Source organism: Kogia breviceps, chromosome 17 (assembly GCF_026419965.1).
Source record: "Kogia breviceps isolate mKogBre1 chromosome 17, mKogBre1 haplotype 1, whole genome shotgun sequence".
Classification (NCBI taxonomy): Eukaryota; Metazoa; Chordata; class Mammalia; order Artiodactyla; family Physeteridae; genus Kogia; species Kogia breviceps.
In genome coordinates this window covers 76,366,207-76,389,552 of record NC_081326.1, presented here as the reverse complement: position 1 = coordinate 76,389,552, position 23,346 = coordinate 76,366,207, and the positions used below count along the sequence as shown (strand labels likewise).

The window sequence follows — 23,346 nt, the reverse complement described above, 5'->3', positions numbered from 1 at the left end:
CTCCCTCCGCGGGAGGGCCCTGCCGCCCCCAGACGCGTGGCCAATGTCTCTCCCCCTTGACCCGCCACCCGCCAGACAGCAGGGCGAAGGCGGGTGTGGAACTTGGGGAACATTCCAGAAGGAGCAGGAGAGGGGATCCCGGAAGGGAGCGGGCAGGAGTGGACGGGCGGGGGCGGCGTGAGGCCTGCAGGCTGGGTGAGAGGAGAGCCGGCCTCAGCATCAGGGGTGGCAAGGCCAGCCTGGGGTGGGCTGGGTGCTGCAGGGGTACCCAAGCCTTCCTGTGCCCTGGGGTCAGGGTGCACTGGTGATGTCCTGGCCGCAGATGGAGAGGGAGATGGAGGTGGAGGAGGAAGGCCGGCGGTGCTGGGTGGGAGGGACCCCGTGGGGGCTCCTGAGGGAGCAGGAGTTCGGATCAGCGGTGGGGGAAACCTGCCGGGCGGGTGTGCCGGGGCGCGGGTGAATGAATGCAGAGTTCCAGGGAGTGGTGACATCCCTGAGGATAGAGGGGGCTTCGTGGCGGTGACAGGCCGCCCAGCACCGAGAGGCCCCAGCTCGCCCCGGCCCCATGGGTGAGGAGGAGGGGGTCTGCCCCAGTGTCCAGTGGGGAAGGGCTCCGAATGGTGGGAGACGCACAGGGGCCAGATCTAACCCTGGAGTCACAGCGCTGAGCAAGCCGCCCTGCTCGTTCCTCACGCTCAGGGCCAGACATCGCCGGAAATGACGGTCCTCCTTGTTTTGCTGCTGGTCACGAGCCTGCCGTGGGTGGAGACCAATGTCACCGTGTCTGGAAGGCAAAGTAAGTTCCAGGCCCTCGGCCTCCTGGGCTGGGAGGAGGAGGTGGGGGCTGGAATGCCCGTGCGGCCTCGGGGGTGGCCATCCCCGCTGGGACGCCGCCCTGGCCCCAGGTGGGTTTGGACAGTCGTAGCGCAGAGAACTCAGTGGGCAAAAGAGCGGGAGGAGGTGGTCAGCTGGCCTGGACGCCTCGTCGGGGAGCCTCTTGATGTGGGGCCCCCAGCAGCAGGTCGGGATGGCTGGTTTTGTTCCCCAGCGCCCAGCTCTCCCTGCCACGGCCCCGCCTTCCCGGGGGAGGTCAGGCTGGAGGCCAGGCCTGGCGCAGCCGTCACTGGGCCTTCTGGGGCCGCCTTTGAGAACAGAGAGCTGCACGAGCGTGGCCGGCTTCTCCCGCAGCAGCAAGTCCCGCCGTGACGCGGAGCTGACATGGGCCGCTGCTCCGGGGTCGGGAGGGGAAGGGGAGCTAGGTGCTGAAGGAGGTGGGGCGGGCCGGGAAGCGGGCTGGGAAGGGGGTGGGGGAGCAGGCTCCAGAGCTGTGGGGCTTCTGTTTCTAGAGAAGTCAGAGGAGAGATGCCAGTGGTGTGCGTGGATGGGGCACGTCCCTGAGTCTGGGCGGGGTGGGGGAGCTGAGCCTGGGCCGTTGCCACGTGCAGGTGGGAGCTTGCACGTGTCTGGGGCGAGCGTCTGTGCGTGCCGGGTTCGTGCGGTGGGTCTCGGGGTGGAGGTGTGAGCGAGACACAGCCTGTGCGTGAACGAGGGAAGCCCAGGGAGGAGAGAAGGAGCTCGGGGCGCGGGGCGCGGGGCGGGCTGTGGGGAGCTGGAAGGACAGGGACCCCAGGGCTGTTCGCATTTGGAGGAAGGAGAGGATGGCGGGTGTTGCTCTGACAGCACCTGAGAGCCGCCACATTCCGTTTTCGTTTTATTCCTCGTTTCAGACGTGCTGAGGTGTCACGTTTGCGAGAAGGAGAACAGCTTCGACTGCGAAAGACCCACCGATTGCAAAGCGGACGTGCAGTATTGCACTTCTGTCGCCGTGAGTAAGTGTCTCAGTCAGCGCTGGGGTTCCACAGGCGGGTCCGTAGAACACTTTCAGGATTTAGGGTCCATCTAGTTTTCCTCAATAGAGAATAACTAATATGAAAGCGACCCTTTTGTTAAATTTGAAGAGCAAAGTCCTGCGGAGCCAGGAGGGCGGGCGGGCCGTGGAGGAGACCCAGCTCGTGTCGGTCACCGCGGGGCCGTTGCAGGGCAGCGCACGTTGACCGTCCGTCAGGGTGAAATTCTGAGATGTACGAAGAAAGTAACAAGAGTTCTTTTCGTTCACTTCTGAGTCAAAAACTAAGCTTTAAGGACTTCAGATGTCCCACCCAGAGTAGCTTTTACAGGAGATGTACGTGGTTAGGGGCGTGGGCTTAAACTATGTTCTGAGAGGAGTGTGCAGGCTTCGAAAGGTCTGGAGAGCACCGCTGTGCCATGTGGCCCCGCCCGAGGGCGTCTGGCTCGGGAAGAGCTCTCTCCCGAGGGGGAGTGTGAAGGCGCCAGCGCCACCCAGCAGCGGCCCTGCCAGGGCCAGAGGAGTCACTCGCCTTTCGTCAGCCGCTTCTGGAGGCTTCCACGTTCCCGGAGGTGTGCGGGGCGCCCCGCTGCAGCCTCACGCGGACCCGACGACTCGGCGTGGAAAGATGAGGGCGCGGGGAAGTACGAGATGAGGTGGAGTCGGAAGCCTGCCCCCCCCCCCGTCACCCCGCGCCGAGCTGCGCCCTTGCGGGGGGCCCACGGCACAGCGCCCACACCCAGGCCCCGGGCAGCGGCTCCTCGGGAGGCCGGGAGCCCCTTGCTCTCGTGGGACGGTCCGTGGTCACAGAGGCCTGAGCGACCCCGCGTTTGAGAAGTCGAGGCCTAAGGAGCCTGTACGTGCCCAAACGGAGACCGCCAGGCCCGGGTGCCCGGGGCCCGCGCACAGGCCGGCAGCAAATCTGAACACGAGGGCCTGGTCCTCTTCCTCTGTGGCGACGGCTCCTGACTCCCCAGCGGGCGCCCCCCGCGAGCGGGGCTTCCGAGACGCGGCACCGCAGACGTCGGACAGAAACGGTGTCGGTGTCGGTGTCGCTTTCCGTCCACGTGACTCCTGTCTCTCTGTTCTTATTTCCCGGCAGGAATCTTTCCGCGGACCTTCTATGTCTCCAAGCAGTGCGCCAAGTATTGTGGGGTCGTCAGCCCGCCGCCACAGACGGGCAAGTCGTTCGTGCTCGAGAAGCCCACGCCCTTCCTGTTCGTGGCATGCTGTAAGAAGAACCTGTGCAACAACCAGAAGCCGATCATCAAAGAAAACAGAGACGATAGATACACAGAGGGGGGCGGGGCGGGCGGCCGCAGCGGGCGGGGCAGCCGGGGCCGCATTTCGGGCCTGGTCGCTTTCCTGACGCCGGCCTCTGGGCTCCTGGGCCTCAGGCTGCCCTGATGAAGCCGACTGGCTGCAGGCGGTTGGAACCTGTTGCATTAAACTCGTTTTCCACTGAGTAGCTCACTGGTGGTCCGACTTTCCAGGCACCTCGAAATGGGGACGGAGCGGGGAGATGGCATCTCTTTGGCTCTAGGCGGCGGGTCGGCGGGTCAAATTAGAGCCAGGCCGAACCTTCCCCGCAGCGATTTTGTCTCCACGTTGTTTCTCTCTGAAATCAAGACCTGTAACTCTGTCCATTGCCGACAACCACGCTTGACCCCCCCTTCACCTTGGAGGGCCTCAGTACTGAGGGAAGCGAGGGCCTGAGGCCCGCCCGTGAAGAGCAGTGCTCCGATGCTTCTGACCTCTGGGGGGGCCCAGGGTCAGTGGGGGAGACAGAATGATTTGGGCATAAGACATCCCTGAAGCCAAGGAAATACTGCTCAGCGTGGGGAGTGGGGCATCAGCCTGGGGACGGCCCTCTCGTGATCGGGGAGGCCCCACGGCCGCTCTCCTTCAGCTCTTGCGGCCGCCAGCTTCCAGGAGGCGGAAGACACGGGGCTCTGCTGGATACGCGCGGGCTTCCCCCGCCGGGCGGCCCACGCGGGCGGACTCTCAAATCCCTGCGCGTGCGTTTGTCCAGCGCCCGAAGCTCGAGCAGGTGGACGGCAGCACGGTCGGCCTTTTCTCAGTTTCCGGGTGAGATGCAGCTGTCCGGCGACAGCTGCAAAGTCAGTCACGGCCGTGCACAAAAGGAAGCCTTTCTCCGCCGTGACGTTGACCCGGCGTCGGGACGGGCGCGGCGTCTGCAGCGCCCCTTCCTGCCCCGTCTGCCCAGTGCGGCCCCGACCCGGTCGGGCTCAGGGACACTGCTGCTCCGGGCAGCCCGGGGACCTTCCCAAGGGTCTCGGTGGCCCCAGGAGGAGGCGCCGTGGGGCGAGCAGGGAGGAGGGCCCTCCCTGCCACATCGGGACCCTCTAAACCAGAGGTCTAGTGGGCCAGAAGCCCCCGACTGAAGATTTCCAGCATCTGTCAGGCTCCTGCCGAGCGCACGTCCCTTTTCCAAGCACGGGCTTTGCGCTCACAGCCTGCAGCTCGTGCCCGGGTCCGGGAACGGCCTCCCCCAGCTACTCGCGACTCAAATCCTAGCAGAGGAGCTTGGGGGGCGCCCCTTTTGTTAGGGCAGGCAAGAGAGGCAAGAGGTCAGCTACTGAGAGTCACCATGGCAACCTGACATTGGAGTCTCTGCACCAGGAGGGCGGTTAGGTGCAGCGTGAGATAACCGGGAAGTCAAGACGTGCGAATATGGAGAATCCCTAGATTTGGATCTCGTGGGTCTGGTGATTCGATGAGGACCACTTTCAGTGACAGATGATGGGAGATACCAACGTATTGCCAGGATGAGGAGTTCAAGTGAGTCGGGACACATGTTGTCACCAGTGTGACAGATCCTCTTTCTAGAAGTCACTGTGGAAGGAAGGAGCTGTGAGAGGGTAGTGTTTAGAAAAAGCAGATCAAGGGTCAACATCGGTGCCACATTAAGAATGTAAAGCCTCGGGAGCCTTTATCTGCGAAGAGCGGGGAGCCAGTCGGTGAAGGACAGAAGTAGGAGGAGGAGGCCCGGCTGGCGCGGGCAGAAAGGAGCGGGGTCCGGAGCGGAGGCCGCGGCCCCGGCGGGAGAGTGGCCGCTTCTCCCGCGAGCTGGCGGAGCGATGGGCAGGAGCGCGCAGAGGGCGCACGTGTGGGAAGGAGCCGGGAGGCTGGAAGAACCCATGGCCCACAGTCACGCCTGCTCCGTGAAGCAGCGGACGGGGTACCTGCTGCAGAGAGTGAGCCAAAAGACGCGGCGGGGCCCGCTGGCGGCTTGGGACCGTCCCTGCAGGCGCGCGAGAGAGGAGGTCGTGGCTGAGACCGTGCAGAGAGCCAGAAGAGCTCGCTGGCAAGAGGACGCGGGAGCAGCCGAGGCACAGGAGCGGAAACGGGGGAGGCTCTCTGAAGCCTGCTGTGAGCTAATCCCCTAGGGCACCGGGGCAAGAGGGAACCGCACTTGGTTTCAGGAGAGCGGCTGAGCGACGACCTCTCGAAACCTGGCCGGATAGAGAAGGTCCAGCCAAGGTGAATAGGGCCAGGCCAGGCCTGCAGGGGCACGTGGAGGCAGGGGGCAGAGTGTTGGCTACAGCTGACGCAAGAGCGTGAAGGGAAGGGGCCTACGGTCACCCGGACCCCCCAGAACTCCGTGCAGAGTCAGGGAAAGCTCACGTGCTGGGGAAGGACGCGTGACTCCGCAAGTGGCATTGCTAAGGTGGGCCACCGTGTTCCTTAAGAGCCGGTGTGGTGCAAGTGTCAGAAAACCCCAAACCGTGGTGACCTCAGCAAGGGCAGAAAGTGTTTCTTCCTGGCTCACACACACAAAGCGCAGCACTCAGCAGCCCCGAGCGGCGCGGCGCGGCGCGGCGGGAAGCACACTCCGCCTCGCCGAGCGCCGCTGCAGCTCGGGGCGCACGCTTCGGGGAGGGGAGTGTGCGGGCCGCAAGAGCAGCATCCCTTTCAAAGTGACAAGTTCTCCAAAATATACATGCATGCCCAAGTTGTCACCTGAACGTAGGCTTTAAAAACCAAGAAAACTGGCACGAGTGGAACTTGAGAGACGTGTTTGGTTTGCCAGCAAATGAGCCGTTGATGCGGCGGTAGCGTTGGCTTGTGTGGAGCCGGGGTGTGGGAAGCAGGAGGAAGGCTCTGTGACCACGGCTGCAGGTTGCCCTTCCCCGGGGCTGCTTCCACGCCCATAGCCGCCTAGTGCGCGAAACGTTGCCCCGTGTGATAGAGGAACCGATTTTACGTTGTTTAATTTGAATTTAAATAGTCATACTCGGCTCCAGGTGATGTCAGAACACGATCCATCGTAATGGATCTTAAACGTCTATGTCTCGCTGTTCCTTGTATTTTTTTTTTTTTTTGCGGTACGCGGGCCTCTCACCGCTGTGGCCTCTCCCGCTGCGGAGCACGGGCTCCGGACGCGCAGGCTCAGCGGCCACGGCTCACGGGCCCAGCCGCTCCGCGGCATGTGGGATCTTCCCGGACCGGGGCACGAACCCGCGTCCCCTGCATCGGCAGGCGGACTCTCAACCACTGCGCCACCAGGGAAGCCCTGTTCCTTGTATTTTTAAAACTGAATCAAGAAAATACATTCCTCCCGTCCTAACAGTTGCCATAGCGAGTTAAGTGCACACTTTTCCTGCTCTCTGTGACCTCAGCCGCCTCAGCGTGGTCTGGGGGGCACACCTGGCTCAGCTTCCACCTGGGAAGGTTTCTGCGGACTCAGCAGCCCAGGGCAGATCCAGCCACAGTTTCCAGGACCCTCGGCCGTGGGCGGACAGACAGACATCTGGTCTACTGTCCAGGTGTTTGCAGCCTCCCCGGGAGCCCCAAAGCCCTGCGATGATCGTTAGCATCAGGGCCGTAGCTGTTGGTTGTTGATCAGCTCTGTGCCAGGTGCTGAAGGCACTAAGTTCCAGGCCCCCCAGAAGCAGCCCTGAGACAAGGGCTGGAGAGCAGGCGGCTTATTCTGGAGGTGAAGGCACATCTCCAGGGGAGACGGGGAAGGGAGGGCACCATCCAGCTGCCACTGCAGACCCCACCCCCTGTCCCCTGGGACTCTCTGAAGCCCACGTAGAACCCTCACCTCAGAATCGTCCCACCTGGGCGAGGAAGTGTGGGTACGGACTCCCCGACCCCAGCTGTCAGTGCCGGGGCCTCAGGGACTGAGGGGGGTACCGATTCCCTACCTTGCTGGGGGGACATGGGATCCAGGCCAGGAAGTGCAGCCCCGGTGCTGGGAAGGGGGCACGGGCGCCAGGCGGCCAGGCCTGCGGCGGTGTCTGCATACGTGCCTTCCTGGGTTGGCCACGCGGGGGCCCGTGGTAAGGCCGAGAGTGAAGCAGGCGTCTTGCCTAAGCTCTCACTGCTGGAGGCCAGAGGCTACAGTCAGGCGTCTGAACTAGCGGGCCGCCGCCCGCGCCCGAGGACCTCCCGGAAATGTCTCCTCCGCTCCCTGGGACCGTGGGAAGCGCCTGCGGAGACCATTCTCTTCACTCTTGTCACACCCAGGCCCCCTTCCTGTGGAGCCACTGGTCCTTCCAATCCAGCCAAGGCCAGCGTGAGCCAGTGCTGGACACCGCGCCCAGCATGAGCGGGTACCTGAATATTTGTGGATGAGTGAATAAATGAAAGAGATCAGTGCCTAGGGGCCCTCACTGTCTCCGACTCGACCTGTCTCCCGTTTGCAGACTGAGGACATCTGCCAGCGTCCTGGTGGCCAAGATGCCAAGGCCCAGCCTGCCCCCTGGCCGGGCCTCTGCAGCAGAACCAGCAAGGTGGTGCTGCCCTCGGGGCGTTCCAGCCTCCAGGAGGCCAGCTGACGTCTCCAGGCCCGGGCACGGTCCTGCAGGAGCCACCTGCCCTACAGCGACACAGGCCCTCCAGGTGGCAGGCTCCAAGCTGGGCACTGCAGGCACGGGAAGGCGGAGGGGACCCAGTGGTGGTATAAACAGCGTGGGGTGGAGTGTGGGGAGGGGACCCTGAAGCCTGGGTCCCCTCGCCAGCAAGAGGGCACCTGAGCTTTGGGGACGGAGAGCCTCGGGGCAGCACTGGGGACACAAGATTCTCCTTCAAAACCATCCCTGCTGGCATCTTCTTCCAAGCTTGTGCCCACTCAGCCACTTCAGTGCCTGTTCAAGACCCTTCCCCACCTGGCAAGGGGCACGAACTCGAGGTCTGAACCTGGCAGAGAAAGCTCCACCGCCCGGGTGGCCTCGCTCTCCGGAGCTCTGGGAGGGTAACAGGGGGGAGCAGCCAGACCTCTCCACGGCGCAGGGAGGCGGGGGGAGTGCGCCCTGGGCCAGGCCCACGTTGCCCATTGGACGGCTCTTCCAGTCCTGGGCTGGAGCGAGGTTTGAAAGAGCCCTGAGGGGCGCGTGGTCTCGGCCACGGGAGGGGGTAGCTAACCTAAAACAGTATAACAGTCAGTTATTTTACCAGCAACATGTGTTTGTTCTGGAATAGCAAAGGATTGCAATTTGGAATTTGCAAAGAATGCAACTGTGGTGAACTATACGCATGTCTGGTAAAGCAAAGAAGAGGAGACTCTTTTGCAGAGGAGAAGGGGAGTTGGGAGGGGCTGTTATAAACAGAGTCCATTGGAGGAAACTGGGAGTGGACGGAGCGGTGGCTTTTCATTGGCTGGGCTGTTGTCGGGCGGGGAGAAAAATCTTCCTTCCTCCTGCTGGTCTTAGTGTCACTTCTTGCCAGAGATGCAAGGTAGGTCTCTTCCTGTTGGGATCTGTATTGACCTTGAGGGGTAGGTGCGGGAGAGCGCCCTCTTCTGGCATCCCAACTCCATTTGAGTGACTTTCCCTTTATTAGTGAGCAAACAGGGTGCTGGTGGTGAAATGGGCTCAGGTCCACACCCACCCTCTGTGCCCAGCTTCTGGCAGCAACGCTGCCCGCCACACTCCCACTTTGCCGGCAGAGGGCGCTAGAGGGAGATGGACACTGGAGGGCAGGAGCTGCGCCCCTGACACGGCTGTCCCTTGGCCCCACATTAAACAGGATAACAGCTCTGCCCAGGGTGTACCGAAGTTTCCACGACGTGTTGCTGGAACAGAACCCAAGGGCACCATCTCAGAGAGGGAGCCTCTCCCACGCAGACATCCCCTGAGATGGTGTACCTGTGCACCTTGGCTCCGGCTCTGGCTGGTGAGCTCCTACTCACCCTTCCTGGCCCATCTCTAGTGCCCCTCACTGGGGAGCTGGCGGTGCCCCCCCCCCACTCCGTGGCTCAGCCCCAACCTGCAAGGAGGGCGTGCCGGGCTGTCCCAGGTGTGCCCTGCCGTGTGCTTGCTGTTGGGACTCCCTTGTTTATCCAGTTTGCCACCTTCTCGCTCCTGGAAAATACCAGCTGCCTATGCTCAGGAACACGGGCGTCCCTGCACCCCGGCTCCTGCTGCCCAGACCAGCCCGAACAGGAGCAGCCCGCCCACCCGGGGGCCCAGAGTGAATCACCCCCATCCTCCACCTCTCTCTCTGTTCCTCCTCTGAAGGAGCCAGGGACGCTCAAGGAGCGGCTATAGCTGGAACACCCCTGGGCCAGGCGGACACTCAGAGACCCCCACCCCGAGACCGGGGTCCTTCAGGATGGGGAGGGAGGAGCCGGTATTCTCCCTGCTGCAGGGAAGCAGAAGGCTGCAGTGCCGGGGGTAGGGGCCAGTCTCTGTGTTAGCAGGAAGGGAAGGCAGAGGGGAGACTGGCCGAGGGCGGGTGCCAGAGCAACTCAGGGCACCGAGCTTTCTACTCAGGACGCTCAGGGTCCCACCAGCCTCAGCTCTGCGGGGGCTGCTGAAGCCCTTTGTGAGGCGCCCTGTGCCCGCGAGCGAGCCAGCCTTTCCTTCCCTCCCCAGCACCTGGCCATGGGCCCTGAGACTAGAACAGCTTCCATTCTTTATGGCCAGGACTAAGCTCAGCTTGTGACCAAAGCCCAGGCTCAGAGCGGGACCAGGATTGGGGCTCAGCGTGGGACCGGGCTCAGGGCTCAGCATGGGACCAGGGTCAGGGCTCAGCGTGGGACCAGGGCCAGGGCTCAGCGTGGGACCGGGCTCAGGGCTCTGGAGCCCCCTTGGTGAAATAGGCATAGGAACATCCCTTTTCCAGACCTGCCTGACAGCGGGGGGCCTGAGTCCACATCCTGGGTCCGCACCACTCTGTCCCCAGCACAGGGCGGGAGGAGGGGTCAGAAGCAGGGAGGGGAGGGAAGAAGGGGAGGCGGGAGCAGGACTCAGCCTCCTGTTCATGTGGCGGTCCTGGGGTTCATAACTGGGGTCAAGGTCTTTTCCCAGAGGGTGGGATCGAGCTCCTCTGGGCAGGTGTCCAGTGCAGGGCCTCGCTGGGATCTTAGTTTTCTCGCCTGCCCTGCACACCTGTGGGGTAGGGAGCTCCGTGTCTCCTCGCAGCCACTCTGGGGAGTGGAGGCCAATGCCAGGCTGAGGCATGTGTTAACTGGGACCTGGGGTGGGAACTGGGGCCTTAACTGGAGAACGTCCAGCTCGTAAAAGAGTGAGTTTCAAATGCCTGGTTAGTTTAATGAGGGGCAGCTCCACTCCCACCCCCAGCCCCTGGGCAGGCTGGTACTTGGGACGCGTTTCTCTGCCCATTCCCGGGCCAGGGCAGCCTCTGCCCTGCTGCCCTCCTCGTGCGGAGGATCCCCCCGTTCCCTGAGAGCATCTCTGCAGATAGCTGGGCCCTCTCAGGCCCCTGCCCCACAGGACTGCAGAATCTTCGCCGCAAAAGGCCCTTTGAGAGTCCTTATGTTCAGTATGTCCCACATTGCCCTATTAGGGGAAAAAAGCTCTTACAGGTCCCCGGGAATATAGACCTCAGTTTGAGAAATGCTGTGCCCCCTGGGTGAAATCCAGCCGACTTTGCTTGTGGGAGAGTTTTGGGAACCCACCCCCTTGCCTATTGCTCTGCACTGGCTCCTCCTCTTCTTTCAAGCCCCGCCCCTCTTCGCCCCTACTTCAAATGCAGCCCATCTTCTCCAGGCTGCGCACAGGGCTCCCGTGTGCTACCCGACCGATCACTGAATGCAGGTCCCCCAATCCCTCACATTCAGCCCCTCGTCCCTGCACCCCAGGACCAAGGGGTTACGGAGTGGAAATCAGCGACACCCGGAGCAGGGGGACCCCAGAGCCCCATGTGCTCTCTCCCTCCCCCAGCCTGTCTGCTGCACCCACAGACAGAGGCCTGGCCTCCACCTGCTGGCCTCTGAGCTGGGTCTAGGGCCGGCCCACTGCCTGGTGCTCCAAACCGAAGTCTCGTGGCCCCAGTCTGGGCTGCAGCTTGCCCTTCCCAGCCACGTGCCCCTCGAAGCAAGATCAAAGAACTTCCTCAGGCCTGGGCTGAGGGCTGGGGTGGCGTCTGGAAGGCACACAGGCTTCAGAGTCCAGTCCGAATCTCAGGACACCTCCAGGCAAGGCTGGGCTTCAGGCCAGGGAAGCCAGGGGCTGCTGGGCAAGGCCTGGCCACTGCCATGGCCCGTGGCCACAGGAGGTCAGCCGGCTCAGAGGAACGATGGAGTGCGAGGAGTGGACAGAGTGGGCGGAGGGGGTGGTGTGGACGGTGTGGACGGAGGGGGTGGTATGGACGGAGGGGGTGGTGTGGACGGTGTGGACGGAGGGGGTGGTGTGGACGGAGTGGACGGGGGGGGGTGTGGACGGAGGGGGTGGTGTGGACGGAGTGGACGGAGGGGGTGGTGTGGACGGAGGGGGTGGTGTGGACGGAGTGGACGGAGGGGGTGGTGTGGACGGAGGGGGTGGTGTGGACGGAGTGGACGGAGTGGGTGGTGTGGACGGAGTGGACGGATGGGGTGGTGTGGACAGAGGGGGTGGTGTGGACGGTGTGGACGGAGGGGGTGGTGTGGACGGAGTGGACGGAGGGGGTGGTGTGGACGGTGTGGACGGAGGGGGTGGTGTGGACGGAGTGGACGGAGTGGGTGGTGTGGACGGAGGGGGTGGTGTGGACGGAGTGGACGGAGAGGGTGGTGTGGACGGTGTGGACGGAGGGGGTGGTGTGGACGGAGTGGACGGAGGGGGTGGTGTGGACGGAGGGGGTGGTGTGGACACCAGGATTGCTTGGCTAGTGTCCGTCCCATCTCAGTACCCAGACATGTACAGTTTTAGGGGAAGTGATCAGAACTTTGGTTTCTTACCCACCCTTATCTTTTGGGGCCTGGGGCGAATGGGAGCCCACATACCATATAGCCAAAAATATGACAGCTCTAAAAGAAGCTTTAAAAAAGTTAAAATAAAATATCATTGACAAATATACCATCGAAACAAACTGGACAGGGACTTTCCTGGCGGTCCAGTGGTTAAGACTCTGTGCTTCCCATGCAGGGGGCGCGGGTTCAATCCCTGGTCGGGGAACTAAGATCCCATGTGCCGCATGGCGCGGAAAAAACAAAAACCCAAACAAACAAACAAACGAACAAAAACTGGACCGTCTAGTGCGAGTCTAGGTTCCTGGCTCCTTGGCTGTGCAGAGCGCGGCTGGCCCAGCCCGAGACCTGAGCTGCCCTGCGCTGCAAGGCCGGCCCTGCGTGCGTGTGGCCCCCAGCCTGTGCGCCAGCTCCGCCTCCCACCCCCACCAACAACTGCCCTGTGCCACACCTGGGCCTGGGGATGAGCGCCCAACAGCTCAGCCCGTGAGGAGCGGTCCCCCCACAGGGCTGCTGGGAAAGGGTGCAGGCTCCAGGCGGGCACGTCTAGGACACAGGCCAGGGCGGGGGGTCTGACGGCCTTCTAGACAGAGGCCGTGGCCCGCAAACCGACAAGCAAAGGTGGGCCCTCAAGTTCTCACGGGGACTCGGGAGGAGGTCGGGTGCTGCAGGGCTCTCTGGCCTCTCAGAGGGCGAGGTTGTGGCTGTGATCCTGACCATGGGCAGGCAGCCGGACTGCAGGTGCAAAGGCCCAGAGGTAGGGAAGGGCTGGAGGGACTTCAAGAGGACCCCCGGCGGGAAGCCTGAGGGTGGGCACCTGATGTGCCAGCAGAGCAGGGCTCTCGGGCAGTGGGGCCGTCTCTGACCCTGGAGCCACTGCCTCTGCTGCTGGCTTAGGGAGGAGCATTTGGGGGGTGCGGGGGTGGGGCCATCCGTGGAAGGCTCAGGCTTCGACCTGTTATTCTGAAATCCCTGAGGGAGGGTGGAGTGGGAGGGCAGGGAGGCAGCTGGAGCTCAGAGGGCTTGGGAGCAGGTGTGGCTCTGCAGTCTTCTGGGTTAGAAGCCCCGACCGCCAGCCAGCAGGGGTCCTGGAGCACCAGGCCCTCCGTGTGCCCTGGGCTTCACAGTCAGAGCTGCCTCCTCTGCTCTGGGCACATCCCTGGGGTCTCCTGGGCCTCTGTGAGTCACCTTCCCTCCAGCCAGGGGGGCCGCCCCCGCTCCCCTCTTACATAACGTCCCACGTTATGACGGCACAAGCCCTCTGATCCCCTGAGCCTCTGGGATTGTAGTCATGAGCTCCTGGCAGGCCCAGACTGGGACCCACCTCCCTGCCCCAGGGCTGTCCCCACGCCCAGAGCGGGCTGCAACAATATGCAAACTCCTGGACCGGGACCGGTGCCAGAGCCGGGCCCCTGAGGCCACCAAGCTGAGCAGAGAGCGTTGGAGCTGGGCTGTTCCGGACTCCAAGCTCAGCAGCCACCTGAGGCCTGCAGGAGCAGACACGGCCCCGTGTCCCAGTCCACAGGCTCCTGGGGCTCCCAGGGAGAGACAGGGTCCCACAGCTCCCAGGCCACGTGGCTTCTGCAGATGCCGCCCTGCTGGCTCCCATCGCCCTGTGCCCGGTAACCGTGTCTGCAAAATGCAGGGTCTGCAGAGAGGCTGCCCACGTCTGAAATCGGGGTCTCACTGCAGACTGCAGACTTCCCCGACACGTAGTCCCAAGTCCACAGTTTCACCAGCTGTTTCCAAAAAACCTTTCTGTAGGGCTTCCCTGGTGGCGCAGTGGTGGAGAGTCTGCCTGCCGATGCAGGGAACACGGGTTCGTGCCCGGGTCCGGCAGGATCCCACGTGCCGCGGAGCGGCTGGGCCCGTGAGCCATGGCCGCTGAGCCTGTGCGTCCGGAGCCTGTGCTCCGCAACGGGAGAGGCCCACATACCGCAAAAAAAACCAAAAACCAAAAAACCTTTCTGTGAAATTCTAGGTTGTCCTGGCCATATTCTAGTGGGGCTTAAAGAGTGGCAGCACCCCCAAAAAGGCTCGTTTCCTGTTCCCAAGGGGAAGGGGACAAAGTGACAGGGGTGGAGGGCTGCCAAGGAAAGGAATTTCCACTGCCCTGTGTAAGAGGTACTAGTGCCAAAGACGGACAGACACGGAGCGCATGATTTATATTAGATATTCATTCCCCTCTTACGGGTTAGGATCAGTGATGTCCTCCCAAAGCCCTTCTCCTCCCCAGTTAACATAATCTTAAATAAAAAGGGAGTTCCTGCATGTCAGGTGTTGCAAGTTCCAGAGCTGCCTACCAACCACCTGCAGACCTAAGGCACCCTCTCGACATCTCCCCAGCTAGTCGGGGGGCGCTGAAGCCTGGACCTTGTCCCTCCTGGCTCAGTCTCTGTTACACCCTCTGTGCCTGGCACGTGCTGAGTCCTTCTAAAACTCTGTTGAAGGAATGAAGGAGGGGGTGAATGGGGCGCCTTGAGGTGGAGGGAAGTTTGGGGGTGTAGCCGGGGCCGGGGCTGCCCTTATGGTGACCTGAGCTGAAGAAGCCTGTCCCGGCCTGAGGTTAGGAGGTGCCCACCCTCAGCCCGGGGCAGGCCTGGGAGCCTTTTGGAAGGCCTGGGGTGCCTGCTGTGCCGTGCTGAGCCAGGCGCTGCCCTCTCTGGGCCACACCCCTGCTCTGTGTAACTCCGGTGGCCCTGGGCCCTCTCCCATGCCCAGGCTGAGACGAGGGGGAGAGGGCAGGAAAGCAAGGTGCAGGGGGAGGGCCCGGGCAGGAGAACCTCAGCTGCAGGCGGAGGCCTGGGCTTGTCTTGGTGTCTGGCTTCCTGGCCAGCCGAGTTAAGGGCGCAGGCAGGGCTAGGGGGAGGGTGTAGGGGGTAGTACTCCCTCTAAGGCCTCTCCTGGGCGTCACGCCTGCCGGTACAGTCAGGTCCAGGGACCCAGGCTGATAGGAGGGCTCGGGTTCTGGAAAGCGGCTGCTCTCTCCAGCATGCGAGAGGGGAGGGAAGGAGGACTCAGTGGTGACAGAAACAAGCGCCAGTTTCTGGCCCGCTCCCGGATGACCTGGTGCCAGCCCGGTCCTCTCTGGCCCTTCTTTCCTCACCGGTGAAAGGGGTTGGTAGGGGACGAGCTTCGGGACTCCTCTGTCCCCTGAACCCGGCCTCTAAGACTGTGGTGGCCAGAGCACTGCCTGCAGGAAGCCCTCCCCGACTGCACCATCCTGATAACTCCCAGTTCTCTGAGGGCTCCTGTCATTGGAATCACCCACTTTCTCCCACAAGTAAAGCGTATCTGGGGTTGATGTTTCTGCTAGGAAGCCCCAGGAGAGGCAGCTCGCGTCCTTGTGGGCGGCCCTGCCGGGGCAAAGGCCTCCTTCCCACAGAACAGGACCAGCTGCTACCTCTGCTCCAGCGTCTAGCCCTGCCACCAGGGCACGCAGCCACGTAAAAGCCTGAGGCGCCTCACGGAGTTGGATCGGGGGTACAGGGCCCCCTCCAGCCCCACACGCGGGGAGCCTGCTGCCCAGCGCCCTCACGACAAGACCTCCACTCCCAGTCGGCCCGACATCCCTGGATCCTGCAGCGCCACCAGGCCCGACAGGAAACCCAATCCCCCAAACCTATTTTTCCAGCAGCTTCCATGACCCTTGGCCCAAGTAGTCACCACTCCCCACCTGCCATCTGCCACCCCTTGCCAGTTACCACCCCGTCCCTGAGCCCTGTGCCCTGCTTCCCAGGACCTCCTGGGCACCCTCCCTCGCACTCCGAGGGAGGCCGCGGAGCTCGGGGTGACTTTCTCTCTCTGGATCAGGGTCCAGGGACCCCCACGTCACCTGCATTGTCAATCCAGAGCCCAGCTGCCTTAAACAAGCCCCAGGGAGCAGCCAGTAGGACAGGCCGCCTTCGCGGGCTCAGGAGGCCGACGGGGGGCTGCCTCGGGGGCTCCTGCCTGCCCTCTCCCTGTGCCCCCCAGGGTCCTGGAAGGCACCGCAACACCACCCCTCCACTATCGTGCAGGTCCTGCAGGCCCAGTGACTGCTTCAGGGTGGGCACACCTCTTTGGACCCCCAGCATCACGATATGCACCCTTGACTCGGCAGGGAGGAGGTGAGGCCCAGCTCAGGAGCCAGCTTGCCCGGGGGCCTGTCAGGAGGAAAGGCCAGGGGTCCGGAGCCCAGACCTGACCGGCCTGAGCCTCTGCTCCAAAGAGCCTCAGGCTGGCCCCGATGCCACAGCAGGCGCTGCCCCACCAGACCCTCAGGGGCGTGTCCAGCGGCAGGTCCAGCTGCTGGCGGCGGCCCAGCGCCGACCTCCATCGGTGCCCCGGCCCCACTCAGTGCCATCACCGCCTGCCTCTGCAGGTCCCCCCACACCTCCCAGCAGGGTCTGCCGGGCACATCGCAGAAGTAGTGGGGTCCCAGGGCCAGCAAGCAGACAGGGAAACCTGCGGGGAGAGGGACAAGGGAAGGGGGAGCCTAGCGCAGAGGCCGGAGCCCCTCCTGTGAGCACCGCCAGAGGGGGAAGGTGGGGCGGGGTGTGCCTGGCAGTCCCTGGCCGAACCCTGCACCAGGTGGGCCCTGGGCCTGGCCTGGAAGAGTACACCGCCTTTCAGGAGCAGAGCACACACAGAGAGCAGGGAGGCAGGGGTGGTGGAGACGACGCGGGGTTGGGTCTTTGCCTCCACACCAGCCCCTCCCCAGCAGTCCAGCCCCTGCCCCTCCTCCGAAGCCCCAGGTCCCGCTGGACTTCACCTCCCTCACCCAGTCGGTGCTCACCTCTCCGCAGGCATATCTGGCATCCACGTCCCTGCCCCGAGGGCTTCTCTTTCCCCTTCTCCCCGAGGTCCAGACATGTTAGTGAACACTTCACTGCCCTAGGGTCTTTCCCCCAGCACCCCTGGGGGCCAACCTAGCAACCCAGAGCCCCCGGGGGGCCAAGAATGCAGGGCCTGAGCCTGCTCCTGCACCACGCCCCTCGGCCCCAAGCACGGCACTGGGCCCCCCCAGGGCACCCACACAGGCTTGGGACTCTGTGACCCTATCTGAGGGTGGAAGTCAGAGACAAAGTGACCAGAGCTGGGCAGGGGACAGAGAGAGGAGGCGGGCTGCAGAGCCAGCTGAGGCCCCTGTCCACAGCCCAGAGAGGGGCAGGCAGTGGGGGTGGGGTGGGGGGGAGGTGGGGGGGAAGTGTGTGGGGTGGGGGGCAGTTGGGGGGGAAGGTGGGGGGGAAGTGTGTGGGGTGGGGGGGAGTTGGGGGGGAAGGTGGGGGGGCAGTGTGGGGGGTGGGGGGGAGGTGGGGGGAGGGTTGTGGTGGGGGGAGCTGGGGCAGAGATCCCTCCAGCTGGCAGGGCAGGGGTGTGCCTCGATGGAGGGCGTGGGCCAGGCAGGGAGGGGCAGGTCCGTGCCCCTCCCTCCCACCAGTGCCTGTCCCAGCTATAAGGCCTCGGAGAGGAGGGGCTTCCAGTGCTCCCAGGAACGCTGAGATGAAGACAGCCCCGCTGTTCCTTGTTGCCCTGGCTGTGGCTTCTGGGCCAGGTGAGGGGCTGGCTGGGGGCTGGGGGCAGTGGGGAGCCAGACCCTGGCAGCCTGGAGTCGCTCACCTCTAGGCACGGAGAACCTCGGCGTTGTGAACCCTAGAACCAAGTGAACCCGCGTCTTAACTTTGTGGGATCACAGCCAACAATATCTCAGAATCAGAGAATCAAGCCCGAGAAGCAGACATTCTGAGCCGGAGCGATGCTGGGAGTTGTCTTGAGATGGCTCTCCTGCGGAAAGACAGATGCCCAGCGTTCAGCCCCTGATCCCCTCTCCGGGGCCCAGGGGCCTCCTGGGTCACCCTTCCCCCTCCCCCCCGCAGGCTCAGCATGGCCCACCTGACAGCCTCCAGGACCCCAACGCAGCCTCGGGTCCTCACCGTGGGCTGCCCACCAGGAGACAGCCCCCAGGGTGGGGACTGCAGCCAGGTCCTGTGGGCCACTATTAGCAAATCCCAGAGCCTCTGATGCCCCCGGGGAAGGATCTTCAGTGCGCCCCACACTGGCCACCTCCTCACTGGTCCTCTAGGGATGCCCGGCACGGGACAGCTCCTCCGGGTGGGGTGCCAGGGCCCCAGCAGGCAACGACCGTCACCTCCTGCCTCCTGAGGCTGCGTGCAAGACCTGAACCCTGGCGGGGCCCAGGGGCCGCAGAGGGGACTGGCCTAGGGCACGGGTGACAGAGGGCCCTGTCCAGGAGGAGTCTTTTCTGGCAGTAAACCCAGGCCTCCCTGTCCCCCTGGGAGGTCTCCCTGGGGCCTGCTGAAACCCCTGCCCCCTCGCCCCCAGCCCAGGCTCTCCGCTGTCATGTATGCACAAGCTCCACCAACTGTGAGAAGCCTCAGACCTGCTCAGGCAACTCAAAGTTCTGCAGGATCGTGACCAAGGGTGAGCGATCTGGGGGACGGGAAAGGGGTCCCTGCAGGACACTCCAGGGCTCTGTCCTGGGGCTCCAGGCCTTGGAGGCTCATCCCTGGGGAGGATGGTGGGAGTGAGCTCGGTGACCGTCCGGTCACGGTGGCGGTGGAAGCTGGGAACTGGTACTTGGGAGGCCCTGGGGGTCGGGGGCGCTGCCCGGCCTGACCCCGCCCACCCGTCCCCAGTGGAGCCCCTATCTGGGAACCTGGTGCAGAAGGACTGCGCCGAGTCGTGCACGGCCACGCACAGCCATCAGAGCCAAGTCAGCGGGGGATTCTCCGACACCCAGTGCTGCCAGGGCGACCTGTGCAACAAGAGTCTGCAGAGCGCTGCGCCAGCCCGCGCCCTGCTCACCAGCGCCCCCCTCGGCCTGGCGCTGGCCCTGGGCCTCCTGGCCCTCGCCTGGGCCCCCAGCCTGTGACCCTCGGGACCGGGGCCCCACCCCCTCCTCTCCCTGGCCAGGATGGGGGCTCAGACACCCTGGGCTGGGGGCTCCCCTGGAAGGTCCAGGGCAGGGCGGGCGGTGAGGCACGGAGAGCTGCTGGCTTGGAGCTGCCCCTCCCCCAGCACAAGAGGACGCCCCTCCCTGAACAGCGGTGGGGAGGAGGGGGGACGGGAGGCATTCGGCTCCCTTCAGGCTTCCTAGTCATTCTGTCTGGCTTCCGTTTACTTTTCTACCCAAAGCCCTGCACAGGAATAAATGGTTGCAAACCAGTGCGGTCGTGTGTGTGCTAGCTCCGGGAGTAGCGGGGGTGGGGAGGAGCCGTCCACACGCACAGGCCCCCAAGTCCCAGGGTTTGTCACCCAGGGCCAGTCCCGGCAGCGCGCATGATGCCTGGGGGGCCACCGTCACCCTTCAGCCCTGGAGGGGACGCGACCCTCCCCAGGCACCTCCACTGCAGCCCCACACAAGGAGGGCCCTCCTGGGAGAGGCCTGAGTAGGCAAAAGTTTGTCAGGGCAACAGTGATGGCGAGGCCACAGCTCCTCACCAGGTAGCCGCCAGCCTGCCTGAGACCTCGCGGTGGAACACGCCGCCGTCCTGCAGGGCCGCCCCGCCCACCCTGCCAGCCCTTCCCCCACCCGTCACGGCCAAGCCCCGCATGCCCAGGCTCGCCCGGGTCCCACCTCGTCCTACCAGGTGACCTTGAGCAGCAGCCTCTGCCCGCGGCAGGTCTCTCCCGCTCCGCGCGCTCCCGTGGGCTGCGATCCGACCGGAGCTCCTGCTGCAGCGGGAGTTTTCCGAGGACCAGCGCGCCCCGCCCGGTGGCCACCGGAGAGACGGGCCTTGGGAAGAGCTGCCCCGGGGGGGATGCCTCTCCCCTCCCTCAGAGCCCACCCTGTGCCCTCGGCACCCGGCACCCAGGGCAGGGAGTGGAAAGGCCGGGTCAGACACGCGGGCCCCCGAGGTCGGACAGACGGGCCGGGACACCCAGGGCGCGGACCATCCCGAGCCCTCGGGATATCCCACAGCAGGCCGGCCGTGTGGCTGGGGTTTGAATCGAGAGGTGGGGTCAGGGACATCCGCCTCCGAAGAGGGGAGGGTGCTCTGAGCTGGGCCAGCTGGAGCCAGAGAGGAAAGTGCCTCCTGGTTCCAAACTCCAGAGACGACCCCCCACCCCCCATCTGGAAGCCAGGGGTGCAGTCAGCAAACTTCCGGAGGCAGGAGGAGGAGGAGGCCTCCGCACGGGCTCAGGGAAGGCTCCGCAGAGCGGCCACCCCTAAAGGGACAACCGGGGCCACCTGGGTCCCAGGTTAGAAACCCCCACCAGGTGGAGGAAGTGAACTACGTGATGAGCAGGCTGGAGCCGTGACAGAAGCTGCCGCAATGCCGAGAACTGGCCTCAAAGAAAAGGGAACAAACAGACCCTGGAAATGAAGATTAACTGTACTTAAAACAATCAAGATGACCGCAGATCAGACAGACCACTCAGGGCGAATTTCAAGATGACTGTCAGAGCTGCCTGTGCTGTCGCTGCATGGAGCCCCCTCCCTCTGTCTATAAAAGCTCTAGCCCACTGATTTTTTGGGGGGAATGGGGGGGAATTGGCCTTTGGACAGGAGTTCCCCCCCCACACCGCCCTGGTTGCCTGCCGACCTCGGAAATAAACCAAACTTTCCTTTCCACCAACCTGGCCTCTTTATTGGCTTTTGAGCCGCAAGCAGGAAGACCCCACTTTTGGTAACAATGTCATTCATAACGTTCCCTTATTGTCTTTGTAATGCTGTTGTGGCCTGTCATAAGGCTCCTTTTGTCATTCCTGATATCAGTGATCTGTCTTGTCTCTTTTCCTTCTGAACAATCTGGCTAGGGGGTTAAAAATTGTATTGATATTCTCAAAGATCAGCTTTTGGGTTGATTGATTTTCTCTATTGATTTTCTTCTATTTCCTTGATCCTTTTGCTCTTATTTTTATCATTTCCTTTGTTTTGCTTATTTGGGGTTTGATTTACTCTTGTTCTGGTTTCTGAAGGTGGGATCATAGGCCATTGTGTCGAGAACTTTATTTTTTCTCATACAAGCGTTAGTGCCCAAACTTTCCTTCTAAACACTGCTTTAGCTGCATCCACTAACTTTGGTATTTTGTCTTTTCATTTTCATTCAGTTGGAAATACTTTCTAATTTCCTTTAAAATTTTTCCTTTAGCCCACCGGGTATTTAGAAATGTGTTGACCAGTTTCTAAATATTTGGTGATCTTATTTTTCTGTTCTTGATTTCTTGATTTAATTCCACTGTAGCCCAATAAAATAATCTGTAGGATTTCAATCCCTGTAAATTTGTTGAGATTTATTTTATGGCCCACAATAGGTCTATCTTGATCAATATTCTGTGTGTCCTTGTAAAGAACGGGCTCTCCTTCTGTGCTTATCAAGTAGGTCACACAGGCTATTAGTGTTGTTCAAGTCTCCTTTATCGTTATTCATTTTCTGTTGACTCCTATGAGCTCTTAAGAAAGGAGTGTTGGGCTTCCCTGGTGGCGCAGTGGTTAAGAATCCGCCTGCCAACGCAGGGGACACAGGTTCGAGCCCTGGTCCGGGAAGATCCCACATGCCGCGGAGCAACTAAGCCTATGCGCCGCAACTACTGAGCCTGCGTGCCTAGAGCCCGTGCTCCGCCACAAGAGAAGCCACTGCAACGCGAAGCCCGCGCACTGCAACGAAAAGTAGCCCCCCGCTCACCACAACTAGAGAAAGCCCGGGTGCAGCAACGAAGACCCAATGCAGCCAAAAAAAAAAATTCTCTAAGACAGGAGTGTTGAAATCTCTGGCTGGAATCATGAATTTTCTTTTTCTCCTTTTTGTTCTATCAGGTTTTTTGGCTTTGTGTGTTTTGAAACTCAGTTGTTAGGTGCATAAACATTTAGGATTGCTATGTCCCCTTAATGAACCGACCCTTTTATCATTATGTAACGTCCTTCTTTATTCCTGGCTATATCTTCTGCTCTAAAATCCACTTTATCTGATATGAGTGTGGTCACTCCTGCTTTCTTTTAATTACTGTGAGCCTGGTGTCTCTTCCTCCGTGCTTTGCCTTTTAACCTACACGTGATCTTACATGTACAGTGGACTTCTTGAGGGCAGCAGAGACATGGCTTTCTCTTTTTATTTAATCTGACGACCTCTGCTTCCTAGTTGGGGTGTTTGGACCATTCAGTGTGATTAGAGGTGTCATGGGTTTAACTCTCCCATCCTGCCTTCTGTCTTCTCTCTCTCCCACCTGCTCTTTTTCCTTTCCCCTCTTTTTCTGCCTTCTTGTCAATGACCAGATGACTCTCTGTGATTCCATTTTATCTCCTTTGTTACTTTATTAAGTAGAGCTCTTTGATTTTTCTTTTCTTGCTCTTTCTTTACTTTTTTAAAAAAAAATTCTAGAAAATAATTCTTTTTGCCTTTGCACGTCTGAAAACATCTTTATTTCCCCTTCACTTTTCAGAGATGTTTTTGGGGGGCATATGTATTCCAAGTTGTTTGTTTTTTGTGTTTTGGTATTTCAAATATTGCCTCACTGTGTTGGCTTGTACTGTTTCTGACAAGAAATCTGCTGGCGTCCTTCTCTTCTTGTGCATCACACAATGTCTGCTTTTAGTGGTTTCTCTTTATCACCGGTTTTAAGCAACGGATCACGATGTGCTTTGGTATGGATTTCTTCAATTTCTTGTGCTTGACGTTCATTGAATTTCTGGGTTCCATGAGTTTATAGTTTCTCTGAGGGGAATTCAGGATAGAGGAAAGCAGGACAGTCACCCTAGAAGCTAAGATGCACGTCAAAGGAATAATTTCAATGAGCCCAGACTCTCGCATCTTCCCGAACAGAGAAAAGCACTAAAATCATTAACTTGCACGTCTGCTTTTTGTGACTAGAAGTGATCTTTTGATGTTTGAGTACATTTGTTTGTTTTTTCGCAGCAAGAACTCCTGTATGTCCCGGCTCCTCCCTCACCTCTTTGGATCCTCCGAGCTCAGAGGCTCTGAGTGTCCTGGGCTATAGTCCTCAGCAGGGTCCCCAAATAAAATAGTAACTCAAGACTTTCAGGTTGTGCGGGTTTGTATTTTTTCCAGTCGATACAAGGTTTCTCCTCCAGCCTTGTGTGAGCTCTGGGAACCCTTGTGCCTGCGCCTTCCACATCTTGGGGTTGGTTCCTCAAACGTGTGCACTGATAGGCCCTCAGCTGAAGACACAGGCATCCTCTGCTGACCTCCCCAGCCCTGTGGGTTGGAGAGGGGACAGCTCTCTCCTCTCTACTCTGTGAGATCCAGCTGCTTTGGGCTTCCCTGAACTCTCCTCTCCTCAGTCAGAGTCCTGGGCTCTGTCTGGGTTTCTCCTCCCCACGCTGTGGCTTGCAGCTCCTTTGTCTCCCCCACCTCCAGGGTCACGGCCCCTGCTGCCTGCT

The 23,346-nt window shown here is 61.5% G+C and overlaps 2 protein-coding genes and 1 long non-coding RNA gene across 3 annotated transcripts in view; 2 read left to right on the top strand and 1 right to left on the bottom strand.

Moving 5' to 3' along the window:
- JRK (Jrk helix-turn-helix protein) overlaps positions 1 to 23,346 on the top strand; it is a 222,333-nt gene that overhangs the window by 165,297 nt on the left and 33,690 nt on the right. The gene's annotated exons all lie outside the window — the stretch shown is intronic.
- On the bottom strand, positions 7,701 to 19,924 carry LOC136792937 (uncharacterized). The gene is made up of 3 exons (XR_010837562.1): positions 19,592 to 19,924; positions 17,604 to 17,768; positions 7,701 to 8,647 (listed from the first exon to the last, which is right to left on the bottom strand). It is a non-coding gene; the product is annotated as an uncharacterized lncRNA (long non-coding RNA).
- LY6D (lymphocyte antigen 6 family member D) lies at positions 17,487 to 19,161 on the top strand. Its single transcript, XM_059042573.2, has 3 exons — positions 17,487 to 17,538; positions 18,327 to 18,425; positions 18,641 to 19,161. The coding sequence occupies exons 1-3, from the start codon at positions 17,487 to 17,489 to the stop codon at positions 18,874 to 18,876; spliced, it is 387 nt and encodes a 128-aa protein (XP_058898556.1). The 3' UTR covers positions 18,877 to 19,161.

Excerpts from the sequence above, each read along its gene's own strand:
- LY6D (XM_059042573.2), top strand. The coding sequence starts at position 17,487 with ATGAAGACAGCCCCGCTGTTCCTTGTTGCCCTGGCTGTGGCTTCTGGG. Across the intron at positions 17,539-18,326 it reads GGCTGTGGCTTCTGGGCCAG|CCCAGGCTCTCCGCTGTCAT; the intron begins GTGAGGGGCTGG and ends CCTCGCCCCCAG. Across the intron at positions 18,426-18,640 it reads CTGCAGGATCGTGACCAAGG|TGGAGCCCCTATCTGGGAAC; the intron begins GTGAGCGATCTG and ends ACCCGTCCCCAG.